This window comes from Penaeus monodon, chromosome 16, assembly GCF_015228065.2.
Source record: "Penaeus monodon isolate SGIC_2016 chromosome 16, NSTDA_Pmon_1, whole genome shotgun sequence".
NCBI classification, from domain to species: domain Eukaryota; kingdom Metazoa; phylum Arthropoda; class Malacostraca; order Decapoda; family Penaeidae; genus Penaeus; species Penaeus monodon.
Genome location: NC_051401.1, coordinates 48,262,083 through 48,276,444, shown reverse-complemented (window position 1 = coordinate 48,276,444; position 14,362 = coordinate 48,262,083). Strand labels below are relative to the sequence as shown.

Genomic DNA, 14,362 nt, shown 5'->3' with positions numbered 1-14,362 from the left:
TATATATGATATAGATATATAATATATATATATATATAGAAAGTATATAAAATTATAATCATATATATATATATATAGATTATTATATATATATATATATAGAGGATATATATGTATAGATACATTATTAGTAGATAGATAGATATATTATAATATATGATAGATAATATATATACATAGGATATAGATATATATACATATGTATATAGTAATATAGAACATAATATATATATATATATATATATATATATATATATATATATACAGATATATATATATATACATCTGTATATATCTACATATATATATTATATATATGTATATATAGAGATAGATATATAATATATGATAGAGGTAGATGATACATAGATATACATAGTAGATATAATATAGATATATATATATAGAGAGTAGTATAGATAGACAGATGCAGATATACATAGATATACATATATATATTGATACTATAATATATATATATATATATGATCATATAAATTATTATTATATATACTATATATAATATATAATATATACATATATATAACATATATATACAACATAATATATATATTATATATATATATATATACATATATATTTTATATAGACATATATAATATATACATAGTATATCTAAGAACATATATATACACACACACACACACAATTATATATATATTATTTATATATAATATATTTAATATATCATAATATATATATATCAATATATATTATTATATATATAAATATATAATATATATAATATATATAAAACGATATTAAATATATATATATAAATTGATAAATTTATAAATAAATTGAAAAAAAAAAATTAATAAAACACAAAACCTGAAAAAGAATGAGAGAAGGGAGAACGTAGAGACTAATTAGCAAAGACAAAAACAGTGGAAGAAAGAACATGTAAGAAAGAAAGGGATCAGATAAAGAAAAGGAAATAAAAGAGGATGCGGAGAAAAGAATAAAGAACAAGGAGAAAAAGAAAAAAAAATGAAGGAAGGGAATGAAAGCGAGAGAAGAATGGAGGAATGAAAAATGAAGAGAGGAGAACGAAAGTTGGAAGAGGGGAGAAGAGAGAGAGAAAGAGAAAGAGAGTAAAAACTATGTTATTGTTCATAGGGAAAGAAGGGGAAGTGAGTGACAAGATAAACAATGGAGGGAGAAAAAGGAAGAGAGAGGGGGAGATAGAGACAATGAGTGTCAAAGAGAGAGACAAAGAAAATATACATGTATATGGTATATATGTATATATATATATATATATATATATATATTATAATATATATAAAATATATATATATATCTAGTGTGTGTGTGTGTGTGTGTGTGTGTGTGTGTGTGCGATATGGTGTGTGGTGTGTGTGTGTGTAAGTGTGTTATAATATATATATATATATATATATATATATATATATATATATATATATATATATATAGATAGATAGATAGATAGATAGAAGATATTAGTACTATATAGATATAGATACACAGTAATATATGGTAGGAAGAAAAACCCACTATACAAAAAACTAATATATATATATATATATATATAGATATATATATATATATATATATATATATAGATATATATTAGATATCTATGTATATATATAGTAGATATATCGAGATATATAGATATAATGTAAATATCCAAGATATATATATAGATAATATGATTATAGTATATATATAATATATATTAGATATATTTATAAATATAGTCGATTATATAGATACAGATATATATAGTATATATATATACTTATGATATCGATAGATGTATAGATAGATGTATGAGAGAGATATATATCGATATATATATATATATATAGTATATAATATATAATATATATTTTAAATAATATATGTATATATATATATATATATATATATATATATAGATATATATAATATATATATATATATAATATATATATAATATATATATTATATATATATATATATTCTATATATATTAGATAATATAATTCATATATAGAATATATATATATATTATAATATATCTTACATATATATATACATATTATATATATAATATATATATTTAATAACTATACTATATATTATATATATGATATATAAATATATATATATAATAGTATATTTATATAACTAGCTATATTAATATATAAATGGTATATTATGTATGGGTGTATGTATAGCTATATATACCACACATATATGATATACATTTATAACTCAAATAATTCATACAATATCTACATATATATACACATGGTACCACACACACACACATGTGGAGGATATATTTATATATAGATAATATATATATAGAGAGTAAGATCGATATTATATAATCTATATATATTTAGATAAGATCAAATATATATATAATAGATAACGATAAAGATATATTAGTATATATTAATATAGATAATATATAATATAAATATATATATATATATAGATACTATAGATAGTATATGATATATATATAATTATATATATAATATAAATATAAATATATATAGAATATAAATTATATATATATATATGAATATAAATATATATATATCTATATATCTATATATATATATATATATATTATATATAGATAATATAAATATATATAATATATATATAATAAAATCCCATTATATATTATATATATGTTATATAAATATTATATATATATATATATATAATATAAATATATATAAATAATATTTATAATATAATATATATAGTATATATATAGATATATATATATAAAGATAAATATAGATAAATATAGATATATAAATAGAGAATATATATTATATTATATATATAATATATATATAGATAGCATTAGATAGATAGATAGATAGATAGATATAGATATAGATATACACATATATACAAGTGATTATATCTTTATCAGAAATACATACCATAAAGTGTATGTATATGTATATATATCATATATATATATATATATAATATATATAATATATATATCATATAATTTTTATATATATATATATATATATATATATATATTAGACATGAACTGACGAAACGCCTGACGAAACCTCCCACTCGTTGTTCCTATAATTGCTGTCGCAATCTCTTGTATTGTGAAGATGTTCATTCTCATTCATACCTTTTTTACATTTTGTCAACATGAATACGGTTCATATATATAAGTATATATATATATATATATAATTAGATATATATATATATGATACTATATTATATATATATTTTTTTTTTTTTTTTTTTTTTTTTTTTTTTTTTTTTTTTTTTATTGGAAATATATTATATTGCACATATGCATATATATAAATGGCATATATTATCTATGCATAGATATATATAATATATATATATAAATATATATATATATATATATATATACATATATATATATATAGTATATATAATATATATGTGTGGTGTGTGGTGTGTGGGGTGTGTGTGTGTGTGTTTGTGTGTGTGTGTGTGTGTTGTTGCGCACAGTGTGTGCACGTGTAGGGTGTACGTGATGTTTGCTGCACGTGTAGTGTGTACGTGTGTGTGTGCGTGCGTGCGTGCGTGCGTGCGTGCGTGCGTGCGTGCGTGCGCGCGCGTGCGTGTGTGTGTGTGTGTGTGTGTGTGTGTGTGTAAATACATATAATATAATATATGTAAATGTATATTATATTACATATACTATATTTATATGATGATGTATGATGTATTATATATATGTATGTATGTATGAATGCATGCATGTGTACAAAGGCATGTTTATATGTATGTATGTATGTATGTATGTATGTATATATGTATATATGTATGTATGTATATATGTATGTATGTATGAATGCATGCAGTGTGTACAAAGGCATGTATATATGTATGTATGTATGCATGTGTGTACATAGGCATGTATGTATGTATATATGTATGTATGTGTGTATGTGTATATATATAGGGAGACAGAGATAGATAAAACAGAAATAAAGAGCATCAGAGATAAACAAATACATTAATTACTTAACAAACTGATAAACAAATAAACAAAATAGAGAGAGAAGAAAAATAAAGAAGAAAAAGAAGTAAAGGAAGAAGATGAAAAGATTGCGAGACACAGAGAAAGAGAAAGAGAAAGGGGAGAGGGAGAGGGAGAGAGAGGACCCTTGGGGGGAGGGGGGTTTGCAACAACGATGATTGCTTGATTGCATGAGGGCGAAATCCTTCTCCCTCTCCTTCTCCCTCACCTTCTCCCTCACCTTCTCCCTCACCTTCTCCCTCACCTTCTCCCTCACCTTCTCCCTCACCTTCTCCCTCACCTTCTCCCTCACCTTCTCCCTCACCTTCTCCCTCACCTTCTCCCTCACCTTCTCCCTCACCTTCTCCCTCACCTTCTCTTCATCTTCCTCTTCCATCTTCTTCCTCTTCCTACTCCACGTCCCTTCATTCTCTCTCCCACCTCCCGACCCTCTACCCCTCTCCTTCTCTCACCGACTTCCCTCTGCCCCCCCCCTTTCCTTCCCCTCTCCCCCACCACCTACCCCCCCCTACCTCCCACCCACCCTTGCCACCCACCCACCCCTACCACCCACCCACCATCTGTTCACAAGGAGACATTCCTACCCAAAATCCCTATTTATTAGCGTAAACATCAAGCGCAGGGGTTCATTCACTTTAGGACACATCTACCCAAACCGTCATTCATTCCCTAAACACAGCCAGCCAACTCCCGTTCATCCACTAATAAGAACGGTCTCATTCACGTTCAACCACCTATCCGAACTCTCACGTTGCAATACACTTGGCAATCGAGATACATGCCCTTGCATTTCCCTGACAATACATTTCCACAGATACAGGGGTACAGTAGGAGCGACGAGAGCGTAGGATTTTGACTCCTGCAACCGTGCATCTTTGCATAAAACCTTCCTTTTTTTTTTACTTTTTGTCTTTTGGGGGTGTATGGCTGAGAGCTGGCAATATGCTGGGATTTCTGTGATGTTTTCTCTACTGCGAGGATGGCAGGATATCCATGGCAAATATTTGGACAGATACGCCTATGGAAATGTGGCCAGATATTCAAGCACATGCGTTTTAACTGACACGCATGAGCATATATTTGCATGCATATACACGCCCAGAGACTTAGAGCACTCGCGCGCATATACATAAATACACATGCACGCCCATGTGCAATTCAACACCTACACATGCATATACACAGGCTCACACACACACACACACGCACGCACATGCTCTAGCACTGTCTCCCTCGCTCTTTTTGTCTGTGCATCTATCTACTTTTATGTCTGTTTGTCTGTCTGTCTGTTTGTCTCTCTCTCTCCCTCTCCTTCTCTCTCTTCTCTCTCTCTCCCTCTCCTTCTCTCTCTCTCTCTCTCTCTCTCTCTCTCTCTCTCTATTTCTCCTCTCTCTCTCTCTCTCCTTCTTTCTCTCTTTCCTCTTCTCACTCTTCTCTCTCTCTCTCTCTCTCCTCTCTCTCTTCCTCACTCTACTCTCTCATTCATCTCTCTCTCATCTTCTCCTCTCCTCTCCTCTTCTCTCTCTCCTCTCTCCCTGCCTTATGTACACACCTCCATGACCCCTCATGCAGTACACCTTTAAGCATGAAATACTTAAGACACCGTACCCTTTCCTCCCCCGCCTCTCCCCCTACCCTTCCCCACCCCTGCCACGTCCATGTCCCTAATTCCCCTACTTTTCCTCTTCCCCTCCCCCCTCCTCTTCCCCTCCCCTTCCCTCTTCTTCCATTCTCTTACTTTTCTTTCTCTTTCTCTCCTTTTTTTCTTCTCACCCTCTTCCTCCCTTTCTCCTCTTCTCTCTTCTCGTTCTCTTCCTATCTTTTCCTCCCTTTTTCCTCTTCTCTTCCTCATTTCCTCTTCCGACACCTTCCCCCTCCCCCTCTCCTCCTCCCCTCCTCTGCTTCTCTCTTCTTCTCCTTCTCCCCTTCCTTTCTCTCTTTCCCTTCCCCTTCTTCTCTTTATCACCTATGCCTTCTTCCCCTCTCTTCCTCCGTTTCTCTTTTCTTCCTCCTTCCCCTCTTTATCCTCCTCCTTCACTCTCTTCCTCCCCTTTCTCCCCCTCCTTTCCCCCTTTTTCCTTCCCCTCTTTCTCCTCCCCCTCTTTCATCCTCCTTCTCTTCTCCCTCCTTTTCCCTCTCTTCCTCCCCTTCCCCTCACCCTCTCTTTCCCCCTTCTTCCCCACTTTTTCTCGCTTGTGACAAAACTAATGAAAAAAACTCCCTTGACCTTCCCCAACTTTCAAAAAGCATAAAATTAAAACATGCAAAAGTTAATTCCGTTTTGGAATATTCATTTCTTTCTCATTCATATATATACTTTTCTCTCTTTTTTTCTCTCTCTCTTTTAATAAATTAATAAATAAAACGAAATAAATAAATAAATAAATGAGAATAAAAATAAACATTTCTTACATCCTATGAATATATCCTACATCCTTCTTAACCCTCCCTCTCCCCCTCCCCACCTTCTCCCCCTCCCCACCATCTCCCCCTCCCCACCATCTCCCCCCCCCCTCCCCCTCCCACCCTCTCTCCCTCCCCACCATCTCCCCCTCTTCCTGATACTAAAATTGTGCTTTTAAATATCCTCAATAGATGGCGTCACCTACGTATCTATGTGATATTACAAGAGGAAGAGAGAGAGAGAAAAGTGACGGAGTATAGTGTGTACATTAGCACGATTTCTGTAAGCCATGAGACCAATAAACCACCTGGCTCTTAAGTCCAATTTAGAACCATCAAGCCAGCGAGGACCTAGATGACGATTATATCTGACCTCGCCTGACCCCTCAGTTCGCTCCCAGAAGTCATCCTGACAAGGTCCCACCAGCCTCTGACCCCCCCAGGGCTGGCTGGCCGGACACGCGACCCTGTGCTCAGCGCTCACCCTAAGACATCGTCTCCCGTGTTCCCTTCAGTGTGTTGTAATCCTCCTTAATAAAGAGCCAAGCCGTTATATACCACTATGCCTACCCCCTGTTTGCCACTGTAATAAGGTTTATAGCCTTTTACAAGGAGAGACATAGGGGAAGAGATAACTGGATAGATGAATAGATAGTTATGTGGAAAGGTAGACAGATAGACTGATAAATAGATTGATAGATAAATTGACACATATACAATGATAAAATAGATAGATAGATGGATAAACATACAGATGGATAGCTAAATAGAAAAATAGATAGATAGATGTATAGATAAATAGAGAGATAGATAGACAGATGAATAGATACATAAATAAGTGGAGAGAGAGAGAGAGAGAGAGAGAGAGAGAGAGAGAGAGAGAGAGAGAGAGAGAGAGAGAGAGAGAGAGGGAGAGGAGGGGAGAGGGAGAGGGAGAGGGAGAGGGAGAGGAGAGAGAAGGAGAGAGAGGAGAGGAGGAGGAGAGAGAGAGAGAGAGACTTTAAAGCAAAAATGCTTACGGTTCCTGCTCGTCATGCTGTTGTTTTGTTTACGTTATAGTTGTATTTACTTGTTTATAAAATCATAGATACAGTAAATGAAATGACAAGCAAAAGTAAGCAATAAGTAAGTAGCTATGTATACATATGCACGGCAACACATTCCTATATATATTTGCTTTTATGAATATATCATTGAACACACACACACACACACAGAAAAGACAAACATGCACACGCACACACGCAAAACGCACACAGACAGACACAGACACAGAAAGGCCCACGAGAAGGAGGCGGGGATAAAAAAATTTAAAAAAAGCCTTTTGCTGACTCTATTTTTGAGGAAAAACATAGTTTGAAAACGCCATTAGATTAATGAACAAACGGACGACAATTTCGCTTCGTGTTCACTTTTCTTGGGCGTTTTTGTGTTTGTTTGTATTTGTTTGTGTTTGTTTGTATTTGCTTGTTTGCTTTTGTTTGTTTGTATTTTTTGTATTTGCTTGTTTGCTTTTGTTTGTTTGTTTTTCTTTGTTTGTATTTGCTTGTTTGCTCTTCTTTTGTTTGTGTTTGTCTGTTTGCTTTTCTTTGTACTTTTTTATATTTTCTTGTTTTTTGTTTTTTCTTATTTTATTCTCTTGTGTTTCGTTACTTTATTTGCTCTGTTTTTTCATTTTGTTTTTGTTTGTCGATTTTTCTCTTTTGTTTCCGTGGTTTTCTCTTTTCTCTTCTTTTTGTTTATTTTTCTGTTTTTTCCATGTGCCTTTTTTCTCTCTTTTTATTTCCTTTACATTACATTTATTGTTTTAATTCTTCTCTTTTGTCTCTTTCTTGTGCTTTTGTTATTACTTATTTATTTATATCATCATCATTATTATTATTATTATTATTACTTTTAAATAACGGCGCGTGTCTAGTGGCTTCATTTTTTTTTTTTTATTTCTTTTTTATTCATTTATTTTTTCTTGTGCGTTTGTTATTTTTTTGTTGTTTGTGAAAGTAGGCGTCTGATGGCTTCATTAGTCCTTCCCTCTTTGTTTCTTTTGCTTCCTTTCTGTCTTTCTCTTCTCTCTCTCTCATCTGTAAACAAACGTTATTATTACCCTCTCTCTTTCTCTTTCTCTCTCTCGGCCTTTGTCTTTCTCCTTTTTCTCCTTTTCTCCTTTTTTTCCTTTTCTCTTTTTATCTTTTACTCTTTTTCTCTTTTTATCTTTTACTCTTTTTCTCTTTTCTTATCTTGATTTTTTGCTCTCCTCTCTTTCTGTGTGTGTTTCATATTCCTTCTTCTTCTTTCATCTCTCTCCTCTCCTCTCTCTCCGTCCCCCCCCTCTCCCTCCTCCTTCTTTCTCTTCTTCTCCTCCCCCTCCTCCCCCCTCCTCCTCCCTCCTTCTCTTTCTCCACCCTCCTTCTCTGTCCTCCTCCCTCCCTACCTCTTCCCTTTCACTCCTTCCTTCTCCTTCCTCCCCCTCCTTCCCCTCCTCCCTCCTCTTTCTCCACCCTCCTTCTCCTTTTCCTCCCTCCTCCCTCCTCCCTCTCCTCCCTCCTTCACCACCACGCATCAAAAGTTTTTAGTCTTTTTCCCGACAGCATGGTTTAAAGGGGCAAGTGTTACGTATCAGAACCACGTGACACCTGCATTGTTAGAAACTGTTATTTGCTTCTTTTGCAATGCAGAGATAAAAAGGAAATGGGGCAGAAGGAGGAAGAGGGAAGGGTGGAGGGATGTTTAAAGGGGGAGAGAGAAGGGAAGAGGAGACAAGAGAGAGAGGGAGGGAGGGAGGGAGGGAGGGAGGGAGGGAGAGAAAGAGAGAGAGAGGAGAGAGAGAGGAGATGAGAAGAGAGAGAGAGAGAGAAGAGAGAGAGAGAGAGAGATGGAGGGGGAGAGAGGAGAGAGAGAGAGGGGGAGAGAGGGGGAGAGAGGAGAAGAGAGAGGAGAGAGATGAGAGAGAGAGAGAGAGAGAGAGAGAAAGACAGTGACAGAGATTGAGACAAAGACAAAAACTAGATGTAGAAAGAGAGAAAGATACAGAGCGAGACAAAAATGAGCGAGAAAGAGAGAGCGAGACAGATGAGAGACAGGAAGAGTGAGTGTGTGTGTGTAGGAGAGAGTGAAGGTTGAAAGAGAGAGAGAGTTAGTGTATATCTACAATAAAGAGAAGAATAGAGATAGGAAGAGAAGGAGGGAAGGTACAGGAAGAAAAAAGCAGGCAGAAAAAATACAAAGAATAAAAAAATGACAGAAAAACAGATATGATGATAAAAAACAACAACATAAGGCAGACAAACAAACATTCAAAGACTGACAGACGAATTTGTAACAAACAGATATCAGAAACTAAAAACAGACAAACATTCTCTGATGAATTAAGTAGAGAGATAATAATTTTATGATTCCAAGCACTATAACTAACAAAAAAATAAATAAATATATATATATATGTGTGTATGTATATATATATATATATATATATATATATATATATTTGGGTGTATATATATATATATTTATATATATAGATATATATATATATATAAATATAATATATATATATATATATATTATAATATTTATATTATTATATATTATTTATAGTATATTTAAAATACAAATATATCATATCCCTATATATATAATAAAATTATTATATATTATATATATATATATTATATATACATTGTTGTGTGTTTTATTATATAGGGTGTTGTGGGGTGTGTGTGTTATTATTTTAAAATATCTATATATATATATATATAATATTATATATATATATATATATATATATATATATATATATAGAAATCATGACAAATAACCTCTAAAGAATATCATAACACAATCATTTAAAAAAACATAGAATAAAACTATTCAGTCCTTTTCACCAATAAGAGCCATTACCAATACTACACACACTGGGAATATAACCCTCAATTAACATACTCGAACGTATATCACATACAACAGACAAGCATAACACTTATGTACAAATACTTCCACACGCAATGCTACTTACCATTGCACTTTACTGGTGTATTTTGGGTCAAAACGAACGGATAAAATGTTGAATGTTAGATACCAGATATCATTGAAATTTTTATCTGAAACATTTCACGCACGACCTGTTAATCATAACAATTAAAATAATCAGATCTGAATGTGTGTTCACTATATTAAGTTCATAATAGGTCGTAATATTGAGGAGGAGGATTAATATGATGATGATGATGATGATAATGATAATTAGAGAGATAATGAGATAAAGAGAGATGATGATAACGATAACGATAATGAAGATGATAGTAGTAGTAATGATGATATAACAATAATGATAGTGATAGTAATAATGATAATATTAACAAGGATAATATTATTTATCATTATCAATTATTATTATCAATATTATCATTACAATTATTACCATTTATTATGATTATCATTACTTTTATCATTATCATCATTATCCTTATTATTATTGCTATTATAATTATGATTATCATTGTCATTATCATCATCATCATTATAATAACTATTATCATTACTAATATTATCATTATCATTATTATCTTTATTATTATCATTGTCATTATCATCATCATCATCATCATTATAATAATACTTATTATTATTAACATTGTCATTATCATCATTATTATCATTACTACAACCATTATCAATATCATTATGATAATTACCTCCTTAACAATATTTAGGGAGGGAATGGGGAAGGGAAGAAACAGTAAGGGAAGAAGAGAGAGATGGATAAAGGAACAGACTGACAGTAGACGAAAAGACGAGGAAAAAATATATATATGGAAAATAGGTGAATAAATCAATGAAGGCAATGGAGGGAGAACAGGAAAAGAACCGAATAAAAAAAACGGCAATAACAGAATTAAACTCTTCATCCACCTTCCCCCTCCACATTCCTTCCACCTCATCCACCTTCCCTCACCATCTCTATCCACCTCCATCCATCTCATCCACCTTCCCTCCACCATCTTCACCTCGTCTACCTTCCTTCTCCACCTCCATCCACTTATCTCATCCACCTCATCCGTCTTCCCTCATCCACTAATCTCTCCACCTCCTCCCCTATCCACCTATCTCATCCACTTCATCCACCTTCCCTCATCCACTTCATCCACCCCATGCACCTATCTCATCCACTCCATCCACTTTTCCTCATCCACCACATCCACCTTCCGTCATCCACCCCCTGCTATAATCCCTCAACCCTTCCCAGCTTTAATTCCGCGCCCCCCGAGTCAGCAACAGTTGAAAAGAGACTGTAATTGCTTAAAAATTTGTGCACAAGAGGGAAGCGTTTAATCTAATTTGGGATAATTATGCAAGCTACGAATTATGAGCAGAGATCTAGGGGAAGGCGGGTCCGGAGCGTGATTTTTCGTAATGGCTTCTTGGTATCATGACTGGAATTATTGGGTATTGGTATTAAATGGCAGTTATTTGTATTATTATTATTATGGCTGTTTTGTTGTTTTGTTTCTGTTTTGTGGTTGGTTGTTGTTTTTGTTGTTGTTGTTGTTGTTGTTTCTGTTTTGTTGTTGTTGTTTCTGTTTTGTTGTTGTTGTTATAATTATTGTTATAGCTATTCTTATCAATACTATTACTATCGTCATTATTAGTACCATTACTGTTACTACTAATACTACTATCATTATTATTGCTAAGAATATCATCATCATCATCATCATCATAATAATAATAATAAATCATTATTGTCATTATTATGATCATTATTATCATTATCATTATTATAATTATAATAATTATCATTATCATTATTTTTACTGTTACTATTATTACTATTGTTATCATTATTGTTATCATTATCATTATCTATTATCATTATCGTTATTATTTTTAGCAACATTATTATTGTTCTTATTACAATTTTCATCATTATTTTCATTATGACTGTTAATATCTTATAATTATCATCATCACTATCATCGATATTAGAATATTGCACGATATTGCACGGTAATGATGATCATGATAAGGATGATTTCGTTATCATCAGTGTTATTTCAGTTATCATTACCATTATGTTTTTTGTTATCATCATTGCCATTATCTCTATCAGTCTTGTTATCATTCTCGTTTCTAATCATTTTCATTTCAGTTCGTATTATCTCTTCCGTCACTCTCGCATGTAATCTGATAAAACATACTATATAAATCAGCTGATGCTATTTATAACAGAGAGCGCGTAGTCCCCACGCCAAATCAACTTGATAATTGTTAAAATCATCATTCTAGTTATATAATATATATATATATATATATATATATATATATATATATATATATATATATAAGAGAGAGAGAGAGAGAGAAAAGGAGAAGAAAAAAAAGAAAAAGAAAGAGTCAAGCAAAAAGATAAAGCATTAAGAAAGGGAAAGAAAAACATACCAAAAACAGAATATAAATCTAAACATAAAAATATATATATATATATATATATATATATATATATATATATATATATAAAAAACAAAAATGACAAAAAAAACAACAACAACAAAATAATAATACTAATAACAATGTAATAATAACAACAACAACAATAACAATAATAATAATAATAATAATAATAATAATAATAATAATAATAACAATAATAATAATAAAAACGTCAATAATCGACCCATAACTATTAACTACTCCCCCCCACCCCCCTAGCCACCCAACCCCAGCCCGAAAAAAGACCCTACCCGAGGATTAGCGTCAGTGCCACAGTGTCACGGTGCCAGAGTGCCAGTTCCCAGATCCGACACTGATGCGGCCGAGTGACAAAGCGGATGGAAAACACGGATGGAATTGAAGGGAGAGAGAATTGACCCGCACGGATTGTCTGACGAGGAGGGAAGGGAAGGGAAGGGAAGGGAAGGGAAGGGAGGGAGGGGAGGGAAGGTGGGAGGGAGGAAGGGAAGAAGGGAGGGAAGGTGGGAGGGAGGGAAGGAAGGGAAGAAGGGAGGGAAGGTGGGAGGGGGGGAGGGGGAAGAAGGGAGGGACAGAAGGAAGGTCGAAGGGAAAAAGGGAGGGAAGTGTGGGAAGGGAGAGAGGGAGGGATGGAAGGAAGGAAGGAAGGTGGAGGGAAAGAAGGAAGGGAGGGGAGAGGGGAGGTGGGAGGGGGGAAAGAAAGGAGGGAAGGTGGGAGGGAAAGCTGGAGAGATAAAAGAAAGGGATTAGAGGAACGGAGGGAGGGAGGGAGGAGCGAATGAAGAAGAGAGGAAAGGGCGGGCATGGGAATGAGAGGAACGGAGGGAGGGAAGGAAGGAACAAAGGAAAGAGGTAAAGGGGAAGGAGATAAGAAGGGAAAAGAGGAAGGGGGGATGAGACAGAAGGACAAAGAAGAAGGACGGAGGGGAAATGAAAGGAGGGAGGGAAAAGGAGTGTCGAGGATGGAAATAGGGGAGAAGGGGAAGAAGGGGAAAGAGGGGAGAAGGGGAGAGAATGGAGGGAAAGGAGGAAAGGGAGAATGTGAAGGAGGGAGATAGGAGGACTAGGAACTGAGAGAGTTAAAAGGGAGAGGAAAGGAAAAAGGGATAAGGGAGAAAGAAGGACGGAAGATGACGGAGATGGGAGGAAGTAGAGAATGAAGGGAGATGGAGAGTAAGGGAGGGAGGGGAAGGGAAAGAGAGAGACGGGAAGGAAATAAAGGAGAAAGAGAGGAAAAGGGAGAAGGAAAGTAAAAGTGAGATATAGAGAAAATAAGGAGAAGGAAAGGAAAAGGGAGAAGGGAAGTAAGAAGGAGATAAAGAGAAAATAAGAATGAGGAGAGGAAAAGGGAGAAGAAAAGTAAGGAGAAAAAGAGAAAACAGGGAGAACAGAGTAAAAGGGAGATAAGGAGGTGAGGACAGAAGAGAGAAACAGAGGAAAGAAAGAGAT

The 14,362-nt window shown here is 33.6% G+C and overlaps 1 protein-coding gene across 1 annotated transcript in view; it reads left to right on the top strand.

Annotated features, from left to right (window-relative positions):
• Window positions 1–7,010: 7,010 nt before the first annotated feature.
• The window catches only part of LOC119583084 (serine/arginine-rich splicing factor 8-like), a 33,528-nt gene continuing 26,176 nt past the window's right edge, over window positions 7,011–14,362 (top strand). The window contains exon 1 of the mRNA XM_037931592.1: window positions 7,011–7,033. Coding sequence (XP_037787520.1) covers window positions 7,011–7,033 — 23 coding nt within the window. The remainder of the gene's footprint in view (window positions 7,034–14,362) is intronic.